General features: G+C 42.8%; 1 protein-coding gene across 1 annotated transcript; it reads right to left on the minus strand.

The window, feature by feature from the left end:
- Positions 1-2,138: 2,138 nt before the first annotated feature.
- Positions 2,139-13,241, minus strand: ALDH8A1 (aldehyde dehydrogenase 8 family member A1). Its single transcript, XM_037391338.1, has 7 exons — positions 12,976-13,241; positions 8,883-9,030; positions 8,338-8,493; positions 6,794-6,943; positions 5,920-6,176; positions 4,954-5,115; positions 2,139-3,508 (listed from the first exon to the last, which is right to left on the minus strand). Exons 1-7 carry the CDS (start codon positions 13,111-13,113, stop codon positions 3,056-3,058), a joined length of 1,464 nt encoding a protein of 487 aa, XP_037247235.1. The 5' UTR covers positions 13,114-13,241; the 3' UTR covers positions 2,139-3,055.
- Positions 13,242-13,270: the final 29 nt, after the last annotated feature.

Raw genomic sequence — 13,270 nt, forward strand, 5'->3', positions numbered from 1 at the left:
CAGGCACCTTCATCATCTGCAGGAAGAAGTTCTTGGACTACTTTATCTGTAAGATGAGAGACAGTTATCCATGCACACTGCTATACTAGGAGTCAGTCTGAATAAAGAAAATATGGGAAAGTTCACAGCACTTGGTATGTGGGAGAATTCAGTGTCTCCACAGGCAGCCCCTGGTACAAGCAGATAACCTCTCTCATGTCATCTGCTTCACAGCCACGAGGACCAGCAGCTCCCCTGTGGGCCAGGACCTGACGACAGAGGTGGGCACGTGAAAGGCAAGAATTACCCATCACTACAGGCAGGAAAAGAAATCCCCCACCAGGTTACCCAGCCACCCACGTGTGTAGTTACATATGTGAATCTCTACTCATCTAAAAGGGCAAGAAATAGCAGAATAAACAAGGAGCATGACCTGCACTTTAACCGGAGAAGGAAGAAGTCCGTTACAGATGGAAAATGCAGAAATGGACAATATTTTGTATCTTCACCTAGGCTCTCCCTCCTGCCTCATAGTAAGCAGCAGCGGCAGCAGCGGACCTCCCTTACCTCGCTGAGGTGCTGGACACAGGGATGACCAAATGGGGCATCCCAGGAATTCACCTCTGAGAAACCCTCAGAGCCATGCCGGACATGGAGCTGCCAACTCCATACCCTTCACTCAAGGGTCCTTCAGAGCTCTGTCCCCTCCCCACCTACTACTCCGCCTCTGATATCTTGGGCCAGAAACACATAGATGAGGCCTCTGTCTCCTGTACGTGAAATATATACAGAATCTCCCATCACATCTCAAGCCAAATCAGAACCAACACCTGAAAGAAAATTCAGCTCATTAAAACTGAACCTATACCAGATCCAGGTGGGGGGAGGAATCCATCAAAATCTACTAACTGTGTAATATCCCACCTGCCGTTGCTGAAAACGTCTGCCCCCCAAATTAATTAAGCATTCCACAGCTTTTGGGCTCTTCTGCTCTACCAAATAGGATTTCTTAAAAAAAAAAAAAAAAAAAAATTTCCAATAGGCACTGATACAGCTATTGGTTCCCCTCCAAGCAAAATGATTGACTGGGGGACTAAAACCACCAGAGCAGGGTTCTGCTGCCACCACACGGTCACGGACAGACCTAGGCATTGTTTTAGAATACCACGAAATGCTTGTGCTTCAGAACACATCAGTTCACCGAGGCTATCACTTTTATGTATTTCCTTAGCTCATGCCCAGCTGGGGGTACTTGTATATCAGATGACCAAGGTCCCTGCCTGCCTGGAAGGTCTGCCCTGCCACCAGGCTGGATCCAGGTTCACCACACACTTGGGCCTCAGCTCTGAGGTAAAAATTACTTTCAAAAAGTCTTCTGAAAGAGAACCAGGTTTTCAACCAACTTGGGACATATGCAGCAAATGCTTCTGGAAGTGGGGGTGGACTCATCCCCTACGCTAAGGCCTTTAAAGCAGTTCCTGGCACAACTTCGGCAAAGTGAGGACACCACCACGACTATTTACTGCAGTACTCCCCCCACCAAAGAGCACTTAAGAAAGACTGCCTTTCTGCAGCTGGAATTTAAAACACCATGTTGGCATTTTTATTTTTACTAAGCAAAGTGGAAATCCAGTGTTAGCTTGGCCAAACTCTGGAGAGAAAAAGATAAATCCATTCTGGAAAATATACTCTTGAATAGTACGCTATGCAAAAAAATCTATCTTAAATAGAAATATCAAAATAAAGGTATGGATTAGTATTCAAGACCTAGAAACTGGTATTACAGCCCTGCATGTCATAGCTCCACATTGCTAAAAATGTTATAAAGCATACAAAAAATAAAATTGTCTTTTCTATTAACCCCAGATCTCTCTATATATTTTCTTTCTGTTGTGATTAGGAGCAGCAGGGCAGTTTGCTACTCTATTCTTTCACGTCTCATTAGTAATAATTTTTCATCAGGGTTTTTTTTGTATTTTAGAGGTGCCCTTTTTTTTCCAACAGCCCTGAAAAACACATGCCAGTAACTCATAAGCTCTTCTTAGAATACAGGCATTTATGAAATTACATGGAGCTTTGTTTACTGTCAAATTCAGCTCAAAACTTGAAAAACAAGTCATGAAGGGCTACTGTAAAAATTCAATAGCAACATAGCCATCTCAGGGGGGAAACATGTATCCAACTTTATTTCTGTTTCTGCAGAATGCAAACAAGTTTGTGAGATATCGGATTAAAAAAATTCCCGTTGTAAACAAATGAGGAAAGGTCACCAGTGTTTTTACATCTTGGTGACAAACATTTCCAACAGTCAGCTCTCCTAGGAGTCACTTCCAGTCTTTAGTAATGAAGAATAACACTGTCTGATGGAGCCAAATCTTTGTGCGGGGATGTGAAAAACACCATCAGTGAGGCCTAGAAGTGACAAAAAGCGGTAATTTGAAAATAGCTAAGAGAACAAGTCTCAGGATGATTCAGCTGCATACCATAAAGCAGGTTATAATTAAAATTTTTATTGTCTCCGTGTATCACGAGAATTTCACGACCCCATGGTTTAACACCACATAGTAGATTAAAAGTACTGCCTCAGGCTTTTAGCATGCTGCAGCAGTCTGGTATCAGTGAAGTGCAATATGGATTGGTATGTGGACCATACTGTTCATAGTGGAAACAGCCTGATTTCCGTTACAGTATCAGCCTCACAATGTGCTTGCCGCTTTGTCCATCAAGGTAATTCACCCACTGCAGGTACAGTCATATATCATCCTTTCTCCAATCTGCCTTAGAGGGAGAGATTTTTGCACAGGAATACTAAAAAAGCTTTAGGATCCGTGAGAGAAGCAAGTCATCTGGCTTAGGATGGGTTGATTGTGGAGTCCACACTGATCTTCCTATGCAAGATGAAAGGCTGCATTCAACATTAGCCTTGGGGATGACTCTTTTCAGCTGTCATCAGTATTACTTGACCAAAGTTCAAGAAAAAGATGGCCACAATAGCAACCTGTGTTCTAGAAAGCCACTTTTGGTAACACAGATTACTGCCATTTATTTTACTCCAGAATACTTCCATTGACGTATGTCAGTGCTTTATTGTGATGGTTTTGACCTCAGTGAAGAACTCATAGGAGTCCTTTGCTCCCTCCCTTCCTATGCCTGAGGCTTTCATCCCACCAAATGGCAAGTTCAGATCTCTAATAAGCCAGCAGTTGGTCCACACCAATCCAGACTGCAGTCTTCGTGCCACCCGGTGAACGCGTCCCACGTTGCTGGACCACACAGTGGCTGCCAAGCCATATTTCACGCTGTTGGCTCTTTTGATCACTTCTTCTTCTGTGTCAAATGCTACCACGCATGTCACAGGACCAAAGATCTCTTCTTGCATGCAACAAGATTCATCCTTGACTTCAGCAATAACCGTGGGCAACATGAAATAGCCTTTCTGGTTGCCAGCTGGGAGAGCCAAGGAATCCACTCCCTCTCCGCAGAGGACTCTGGCTCCTTCAGCCTGGGCTTTCTTCACATAGTTCCTTACCTGGGGAAGCAGCAGGAAAACGTCACTGCTGAAGAACACCGAATCTGAGAGTCCACCTCACAAGCCTGGACACATCATCAGGAGCCCCTGAATATCTCCAACTGTATCATGCTGCCTTTACTTCCCTTCTAACAACAGAGGGTTATTCCCTAGTTTTTCGTTACATTTCTGTAAAAGTAAGACTAGGTGTTTCTTGCTGTAAAACAACTGTTCTCTCTCTCCAAACATTTATTAGCTTAGCAGGTAACACCAGTGGCCCTCCTCACTAAATATCCGCAAAAGGGTAGAGCCCCTGATGAAAACACAAGCTGTCCCAGAGCCTCCCTCCATCCTTCCTGGAGCTTGGGCAGTTTGCCATATATTCCATGCCATGGTTCATCCATTTACTCCAAGGGATCAGTAATATCTTCCTACCTCGCAGGCAGGCTTGTTAAATGTTTACATGCCACTAGGATGATGAAGCCATCAATGCTATAGAAAATCTCATCAATAAATAATTAAAGTTGTTTCCATGGCTGCTGCTATCCTATGCTACCTTGAACAGATAGGACATGCTTTTAATCTGCTGCTGTTCTGAAACAGTTGCTTGGTTCCTCTCTCTATGGAAACATCAGGGAGATACCCATTGGGCTTCTTTCTCTTCTTTCAACCACCTTAGTAGGTTAGACTCGGAAGTTTTCTGTGGTGCCACAGACTGAGGATCTCGGGAAGTGGGTATTTCTACCACCCCACTTCATAACAGCCCTGGAGAGCCTGCTGAGGCACCAGGAAACATGACAAAGGTCTGGCTTTCTCTCTCATGCTGCGGTTTCAGTCTGCTTCTTGCTTATACCGATTGTGTCAGATAGTGCTGGGGATACAAACACCTGCTCTCCTGAACTCTGCCTGACACCGTAAAATTCATTTCATGTAAGCCACTAAAGCAGACTATGTCTTAGTGGTGCATCATCTCAGCTGCCCTCCACACATGCAATTCCAAATTACTGCAAGCAGTCCTAGGAAGCCGTGTCTTGCACTCTCCAGGATTTGATGGTGATATAAAAATAAATAAATAATTATCTTGTTAACTAACTTATTAGGCAAATAAGTGATCTTAGCAAATGGAATATTAAAATCTATGAAAATGTTGCTAAGCTCCAAGATTGGTTAGTATTCAGATTCATTATTTAGAATTCACCATTCTGAATTATTTCAAACAGGAAGAAATATTTTTTGTAATTTAAAATTATTTTCCCTATGGAGCTGATTTTTCCAGAGGAATCACATGATCCCAGTCCACAGGCAACAGAAACCTTATCTAAAAGATACCTTATTATGGCTTTGAATTGTCATTTCTCAGAGCTAATCTTGGAGAGGACATGGTCCTTTTCTATATACCTCTGAAATCACCCTTTATAGCCCTCTAAATGATGAGATGTGATCACATAAGGTCCACATAACATCACCTTTTCTAGATGTTCTTTACTTATTAGCGCTCCTATGTCGACTGTAGGATCTGAGGGGTTGCCAGCCTTCCACTTCTTAGCCTCTGCCACAAACCTCTTCAAAAACTCACTGTATATGCCCCTCTGAACAAAGATTCTGGATGTACAGAGACAGATCTCACCCTACAGAAAAGAAACAAACAAGAAAAAAATTTTAGTTCATTATACTATTGATGAGTACTGGGAATCACATCCCAGAATGAGACTTGTGTCCCTGCATCCTCAGGAGTGCAAACTACATTCACCAACACTGAAAAGTAGTTTTTTTTTCCCAGATTAAAAGGGAAAAAGAGAAGAAAAAGACAAAACAACAGTATCAGATTGTGCAGTCACTTCCTAACGCAAGTAAATACAATTTTTCATTGATTACCTGTTTTCCTCTCCAACATTTTTCATAGGAAATGTGATTTCCAACTCTGAATGCTCTCTGTCTTCATTTCCTGGTATTCCCTTTCTGACACCAAGCTATTTTTCTGAACATTTGTCCTGATACAGTTTCCTGGCTTTGGTGATCTGTCCTGAGGGCGTTGATGAGGGAAGATCATTGGAAGAATTTTGGGGGAAGTCTCCTAACTTAATTCCAGAAAATCAGCAAGCTTCCCACCTACTTGCAGGGTAGGATTTAAAGCAGCTGCTTCCTGGAGGGATAAGTAATATATCTATTTTGAGAGGGATAATGACATCTTGTTATCTTCTGATGGAGAATGCAAAGAGCCCTTTTTTATTTTGTTTCCCTGCTTGTGGAATAATGAAGCATTTCTCATATTTTTGTACTTAGGATTTGCTCACAACACAGAATGTTGAAACAGACCTTGACAATTTAGGATTTGGTATTAGCAGAGATATGTGCACGTGCGCACACACACTTCTCAGACACATGCACAGCTGTTGCAAGCGGGGTTTGTACACTACAGCAGCGGGAGGCACCTGGTTGGCAAAGCTGGACCTCAGGGTTGTGGGGATGCACTGGCTCAAGTCGGCATCATTGAAGACAATCGCGGGGTTTTTGCCTCCCAGTTCCAGCGAAAGCCGTTTGCAGTGCGGAGCACTTCTCTCCATGATCCGCTGGGCCGTCAGCGTGCTTCCCGTGAAGGAGATCAGAGGCACGTCAGGGTGGCAGACAAGGGCTTCTCCTGCCTTGGCGCCCGTTCCAAATACCACATTCACCACCCCGTGAGGCACCCCTGATGGGAAGAAAGGCACACAGTTCTCCTACGCTTTCCCTTGCTCAGCTGGTTTCAGCTCACCGTGTCTTGCCACTGAAGTTAGAACATCACCTCGGGTGACAAAGACTGACCCTTAACTTTCATAGTAGCTGAAATGCATGATCTTAAACAGCTCCGCGGGCCATGAGTTAAATGATAACATTAATTCTGCTGATCAGTCAAGCTTGCCTGATACCCATCAACAGAGATTCAGTTTTCAGTCATTCAGGGAAGCAGCATTTGTCCTCCCGGTTTCTCTTAAAAACGCATCAAATGCAGCCACAACACAACCGCCGAGAGCTGATTCTCACCCTCTTATGCTCTCATGGTTCCTCTGTTGGCACCACAGACTTAGGACATCCTTAAGTGGAGTGCAGAAAGAGGAAAGAAGGCCCATGAAGACTTTTCCACTATCTTCTCATGAAAAAAATGGGCAATAGCTGGGGTGGGGAGATGGGATAGCATGAGGACAGGGAGAACTTTTTGTTCTCTGGTGCAGCCAGTCTTTGAGCACATTCTGATATCTGCAACAAAAAATGGTGCACAGACAAGCATTTCTACCTCGTTCCCCCTCCCTAGAACACTACAGGATTTACCTGCTTTCTCCAAGAGTTTGCACATCATCCAGGCTGTGACAGATGTCATCTCACTTGGCTTGGCAACCACAGTATTTCCACATGCAATGGCAGGAGCTATTTTCCAGGTCAACAAATACAGTGGCAAATTCCAAGGACTGATTAAACCAGCTACAATACAAACCCACAAAAGACAGGAGTTTAGTTTACCAGGATATAAAATTTATTTCTCTGATCTCAAACAGTTATACACCAGTTCAGATTTATGATGGGAATCTGGCTACGGCCTTTGCTTCCTGACAACTGTACAATAAATTTGCAGCTAGAAACATTTCTCACAGACAAATAACTTTAAAAGATTTGTGCAAATGATCCTAAAAGACGATCAGCCAAAGTCTCTGAATAAGTTCTGCTACTTCTTCAGGGCAGCATCTTATATTCACAGGAAGCTTTTCAGTGTTTTCTAGAAACATTAATGCAAGGTTAGTCATAACAATTATTTACCTCAGCCAGTCTGTGATAATATTCTTTGATAGCAAACAGCAAAGTAATGTGTTAGCTGAGATCACTCTTGCTTTCTGTTGTCTTTAGAGCTTTTTCCCCCCCAATTTTAATATTAAAAAGAACACACATAAAATATAGCACACATTTTCCTGATAAATTTCAGCCTAAGTAATGAGTGCCAAAGTTTATCAGTGTAAAAGCTGCTGTTTCCACAATTTACTCAATTTTTTCAGTAAGCACTTTTGGGAATACTTTACATACTTATAGGAAATGGTGAAAAACCGTCTGTAATCATTAGGCGTGACTGCTCAAAAAAGCCACAGGATTTCTCACTGTTTGATGGAGCAGATGCAGCAAGTGACTTTTCCTTATGACAGTTTTTACCAGAAGCACTCACGTTCTCCACTGTTCAAGAACACTTTTAAATGGGTTCTCTAGGTTAGCCAATCCTATGTTTTAAATAATTCAAGCGTGAACATAGAACATTCATATATATTTAGATCAATACCTAATAATGGCATCAGGATGCCATCACTCGTCAGTTTAGCACGGCCACTTTATTTCTGAAACATTAGCAGCATCTAGTGGCTTCGTTCAGCCATTTCCCAGCTCAAAGCGGTTCAGCCACCCACATGCACTCCAGTCACAGGCTGGTATGTCAGGTTGCAAACTACTCCTCCTTCCCCAAAGGTGAGGAGGACCCAGCTCTCCCGGCAGAAGCAGCAGCTCAGTGCTGCTGAGCATCTCACTGACCCACAGCAGTAACACATACTTGCCAACATGGACACACACGTGCATGCCCACATGGTCACCCAACGTGCAAAACACAAGACAGATTTTGAGGATAAGAGCTACCAAGTTAAAACAGATGTTTTTTAAGGCATTATTTTTACCATGAAGTAGAATAATTGATTTTAGATAAAGTTGCTCATGCTTTAGCAGACCAGTCGTGTTTAGCACCTGATCCAGAAACAATAAACGCTTTTGAAAAATGCTCTTTCTTTGTTGAGCCACTGCTGAGGATCGAAGCCAAGCTTATCAGCATTTCAGGAGCACCATACCAACTCCCACAGGTGTCCTTGAGGTGTAATGCACACAGCCTATGGTTGACATCTCAGTGCATTCTGTCACATGATGAAGGACGGAAGAGGCAAAGAATCTGAAGTTGTACACGGCCCGAGGGATGTCCACTGTTCTAGCAAATGTAATAGTTTTTCCTGAAACAAAACCAAGCACAATGCTGTGTTATCATGGGCAGAAACAGTTGCTCTGTTTGCTCTTCTCTGAAAGCTGATTTGCATGTTTTTTGGGAAATGTCTTTTGTCCTGCACCCAAGTAATCCCGAGCACAGTGCAACCATAGCCAACAGCAGCAGTTCCCCTGTGGTATTGCATTCCGAATAACTAACAACTGAAGTCAAACTCAGCAATTCTGAAAAGCAAGAACACTCCAGGAATCCAAAATCAGTAGCTTCTGCAAAGGTCATGCACACATCAACTCCAATTTGCTCCAACAGTTCATGCCATGCTAAAAATTTAGATCATATCCACCATTTCAATATTCGGCAAGACACAGTGTATTTGAGATCAACAGTTCCAATTTTTACCCTGATCCTTTGACTCTGCTTGTGCAAATGCTTCCAGGTCATGTTCGATCAGGTCTGCCATTTTGTTCAGGATCTGAGATCTCTCCAATGGACTTTTTGAGGACCAAATTGGGAAGGCATCTTTGGCAGCTTTGACAGCAGCTTCCACCTAAAAAAGCAGAAGAGGGATGGTGAGGCTAACAATCTAGATCACACTGTTGGGAAGACTGCATCTCTTCAGAGTTTTGACTATTTTATCTTCCCAGGACACTTTCCCATAACTCAGGAGGTGTTGTTGAAATGAGTATCTAGAAAAGAAACAGTCACTGTAAGTCTTGCTTTTCTCCAGCAACTTGTGGGCAACCCTCCAGGCCTGCAGGAAACGCCAGACCAGTCAACTAGCAGCAGCAAGTGCCCCTGGCTGAACCCATGTAGAACCTTGTTTCTCCTGGAGGAAAGTGCAAGAATCTCCCAGAACAAACGCATCCTCAGTCGAAACATCCACAGTCCTTGCAACACAGGGCTTCAGCCACACCGAGCAATGATGAAATTAAGGGGCTGGGGAAGGAACAGACTGCATGCCCTGCTAGCCTTAGATTTCCTCTTTCCTTTCCACCGGCTTGTGCAAGCAAGGATTAAGAATATGTGTACAGAACAGACAGTCAAGCCTTACCTGATCACAGCTAGAAACTCATTAGTGCCCTCACAGAAAAAGAAAGAAGTTCCTTCCTAAACTCTTGGGGTTTAGTCTGTTCTCTCATCAGATACCTAATGAAATCCACAGATATAAAAGATAATTATATGTTTTTACATAGATGCATACCAGTCTTGTCACTATTTTGCCTGAGATGTACATAACTGCTGCATGGTCCTTCAGCCTGACCTGTCTGAATAGTGGCAGATTACCAGCACTTTCTGAAGCAGGCTGGGCCTCAAAGGATTGCAGTTCCCCAGGAAGCTTTCTCTCCCACCAGTCATTTCCTCTGGGCTGTTAAATGGAAGGTACCTGCATCTATTGATTTATAAGCAGTTTCTTCCAGATGTTTACCAGTCTCTCAGATTACTAGAGAGGGTTATCAGCATCCTTCCATATTTTAATTAACTGCCCTATTTCCCAATTTTTGCTTCCTACGTATCACATCTTTATTGCTTCCAGTGACTAACACATGCATCAAGGTGGGCTTTTAGCCAAAGCTGTCTTAACTGGTTTCCCACAATTTTTGCTCATTAATTTCTTCAGCTTTTGGAAATCTGCCAGAGTCAGTAACTAGGAGGACACTGGTCTAACATCTATCAGATGATTCTGATCTCTCTTAACATTGCCATGTTGCTGGTTCCCATGCAGTCACTGAAGGCTCCTTTCTACCAATTCCACAAAACCGAGTTCCAAATTTGTTTCTTCAGAGTGTGATGAGTGCTATAAAACCCATCACAAAATATTTTATGGACACTCCGATGATGCTTTACTAATGAAGGTGCAAAAGTTGAAACGGGTGAAAAAGCCTCCCTGCCAAGCACATCAGAATTTATGGTCTTCCTAAAAATAAGGACCAGAGTTTGAGGGCCAGAACAATATTAGTACAGAGGCCAAGGCTGGAAACAAATCAAATCACCAAGATCACGTGGATCACTGGCTAAGCTCAGAAACCTAGACTCTACTCTTACAACTGTAGTTCAACAACCTACTGCTCAGATGCCAACGGTGGCAGGCTGTCAGCTACCCCACAGCTGGAGCAAGGTCAAAACAGGCCTGGGAAAGGGGAACTACAGCATCTTGAGTGAGTCAGGTGCAGATGGCACACTACCCTGAAAATACCACCTTTACTAATCAACTTGTTCTTCCACCCTCCTATCATTAGGTGCCATTGTGGTGCTGCTTTTCATCTGTCCTCTCCTCTGTGGCCTTTTCTACTGGGTGCTTTGCGTTTCAAGAGAGGGCTAATGTGAAGTTAAGGCTATCTGCATTTCTAACCCTCCAAGTACATTTATAAGAAAGAAAAAAAAGTTGCATTTTCACAGATAGCAGAAGAGAAAAAGGAAGGAATGAAGTGGCAGTAGATTAATAAAAAGCAAGAGGGCAAAAAAGGAGAGATTTGTTCAGAAGTAAGACAGTTACTTAGTTTGACTAGCAAAAAGCAGCAAAGAAAGCTGAGCCACAAAGAAAACATGCCTAAGAATTCAACTATGAACTCGTGTGTCTGAAACGCTTCCTTCTGCTTTCCTCTCCTGCACAAGACAAACACCAAGAAAGAACACACAATCAAGACCTATCATAAAAGATTGATACTAAAATACTCAAAACTGCCCTCAGGACATGATGTTTGCTTTCCAGGGGATGATGCCAGCAACAAGGTTCTTTAAAGAGAGATTTATTTCTTTTTAAAGGAGATATTAACCAGGACTAATTAGACCTGTCTTTTGGAGATACAGGGCACCTGCTCAGCTTGCTTTGGTGTTGCTACTTGGAATTTAAGACATCTAGCTGGGGGACTAATTAACCCATGAATAAAAACATTCCGCAGAAACTGGCTGAAATGGCCATTGCAGCTGTTAAGCAGGTGTTAAATTCCAGGGTCAGCGACAGATTCACTGTGTCTCTCTTCTGCCTTCTCACTTTCCACTAAAACTAACCAAGAAAAAATCCAGCTGGACACTGAGCCTTGCTAGAAACCAGCATCCTGAGTTCTTGAGCTCTTCATTGAACTTGGGTCTAGATGTGTATTTTGATATCTCTAGGTATGTCTAAATAATATGTGATTGCATTTTTCCCCTGCAGCATATTCCATCAGTCACAGGCAGATACCAGCACTGCAGAGCCCAACCTCCTTGCATAGTTCTCTAAAGGCAGGAGTAAAGCAGCCACTGACTTTACAGGTGTTTAAACTGGGTTCCTGCTGCTATACACAACCGCTAGCTAACTGGAAAGGCTGAAAAGAGGAAAGCCATTGCTCTTCAGCATATTTGACCTGTATCTCCAGAATGGCCAGCAACCTACTTTTGTTAAGATGTTCTAGCATTCTCACATCTCTTATTTTGCAAATTTTGCAAAAAGATTTGCACCTGCACATCAAAGAGAAGTCTCTTGAGGCATAATTAGGGTTGGAATGAACCTACACAGATGTATTCTAGCAAACTCAACCTGTTACTGTTTAACTCTTGGTCATCAGCATCTAGCAAATATTTACCCAGTTGAAACTACAGTGCAAAGGTTTCTGCTGAGAAAAGCATAGAAAAAAGATGTCCACAGGACTGAAATACAAGTGAACAGCTACATACTGCAGCAGTTTATTTTAAAAAATGTTTTGAAAGTACTGTACACTTCTTGTCAATATTTTCCAAGACCTTGGCATTATTCTAGGTTTTCCAGTTGTCTCTCTCTTCAATAAGCCTTAAACACTACGCTGAACACATACTTGTAGGTCCCTTACCAAGTAGCATCAATGAAACTGCAGATCCCCAGATGAACGTCACATTGCCCATACACACCTGAGGATGTATAGGGTGCCAGGAAATATTCATCCCACTAGAGAGCACAGAACTAGGAAGCATTACATTGATGCAGAGGACAGGCTACGTTTTAAGGAAATGTACACTCATCACAGCCACTTCATCACCTCCGCTTAATATCCAACTGCTAATACCAAAAATCCTTTTAAATGACAACTGCAAATCATCAAGATACTAAGGGAAAATACATTCAGTTGTATATAGTACCTCTAAGCTTATTTACAGAAGAGATCAATAATCCTTTTTCTCTCTTACAAATATTTTATACTTACAGCCAGTCTGAGCACTATTGTTAATTTACGTACAAGACATCTCCCACATGAGCTGAAGCTGCTCCACTGAAGTTCCTGAAGCTTTGTTGAGCTACAGCAGCCCAGCATGCAGCCTGTAAGTTTTTAACAGCAGAGTGCAAAAAAGTAACAGTATTCACTGCTGCAGCAATAGGGTACAGGACAGCATGCTACAATACAATCAAGAACTTACTCATTTAAGCATTAAAGGCTTCAGGTTTTTTTCTGTTCTCTCACCTTCAGCCTTTCCCACTCAAAATACTAACGTTGAGTGCATCTAATGTTTTCTCTTATTTGTACGTTTGGATAGTACTCACCTCTGCTTTGCCACTATCTGGCACCCTGCAATAGACATCTCCAGTTGATGGATTATAGGAGTCTATGTAGGAGGAACAAGGAACAAATTTGCCACCTATAAAGTTTTCCAGCACTAGGAGACTCTTTGAGTGAGCCATTGTTAGCCGCTTGCTTCATCCGTGATTTTTTTCTGCATGGCATCAGTTTAGATAAGTAGGTCTGTATATATTTGCACAGCGAGTCTGAACTCCTCCCCCTCTCTCAGCCTTCCCTGCACCGCTCGCCTGTGAGTGGGAACAAACCCCTGGTAACACC

This window comes from Falco rusticolus, chromosome 6 (assembly GCF_015220075.1).
Source record: "Falco rusticolus isolate bFalRus1 chromosome 6, bFalRus1.pri, whole genome shotgun sequence".
Classification (NCBI taxonomy): domain Eukaryota; kingdom Metazoa; phylum Chordata; class Aves; order Falconiformes; family Falconidae; genus Falco; species Falco rusticolus.

Excerpts from the sequence above, each read along its gene's own strand:
- ALDH8A1 (XM_037391338.1), bottom strand. The coding sequence starts at position 13,113 with ATGGCTCACTCAAAGAGTCTCCTAGTGCTGGAAAACTTTATAGGTGGC. Across the intron at positions 9,031-12,975 it reads CAGATAGTGGCAAAGCAGAG|GTGGAAGCTGCTGTCAAAGC; the intron begins GTGAGTACTATC and ends CTGCTTTTTTAG. Across the intron at positions 6,177-6,793 it reads CAAACTCTTGGAGAAAGCAG|GGGTGCCTCACGGGGTGGTG; the intron begins GTAAATCCTGTA and ends TCTTCCCATCAG.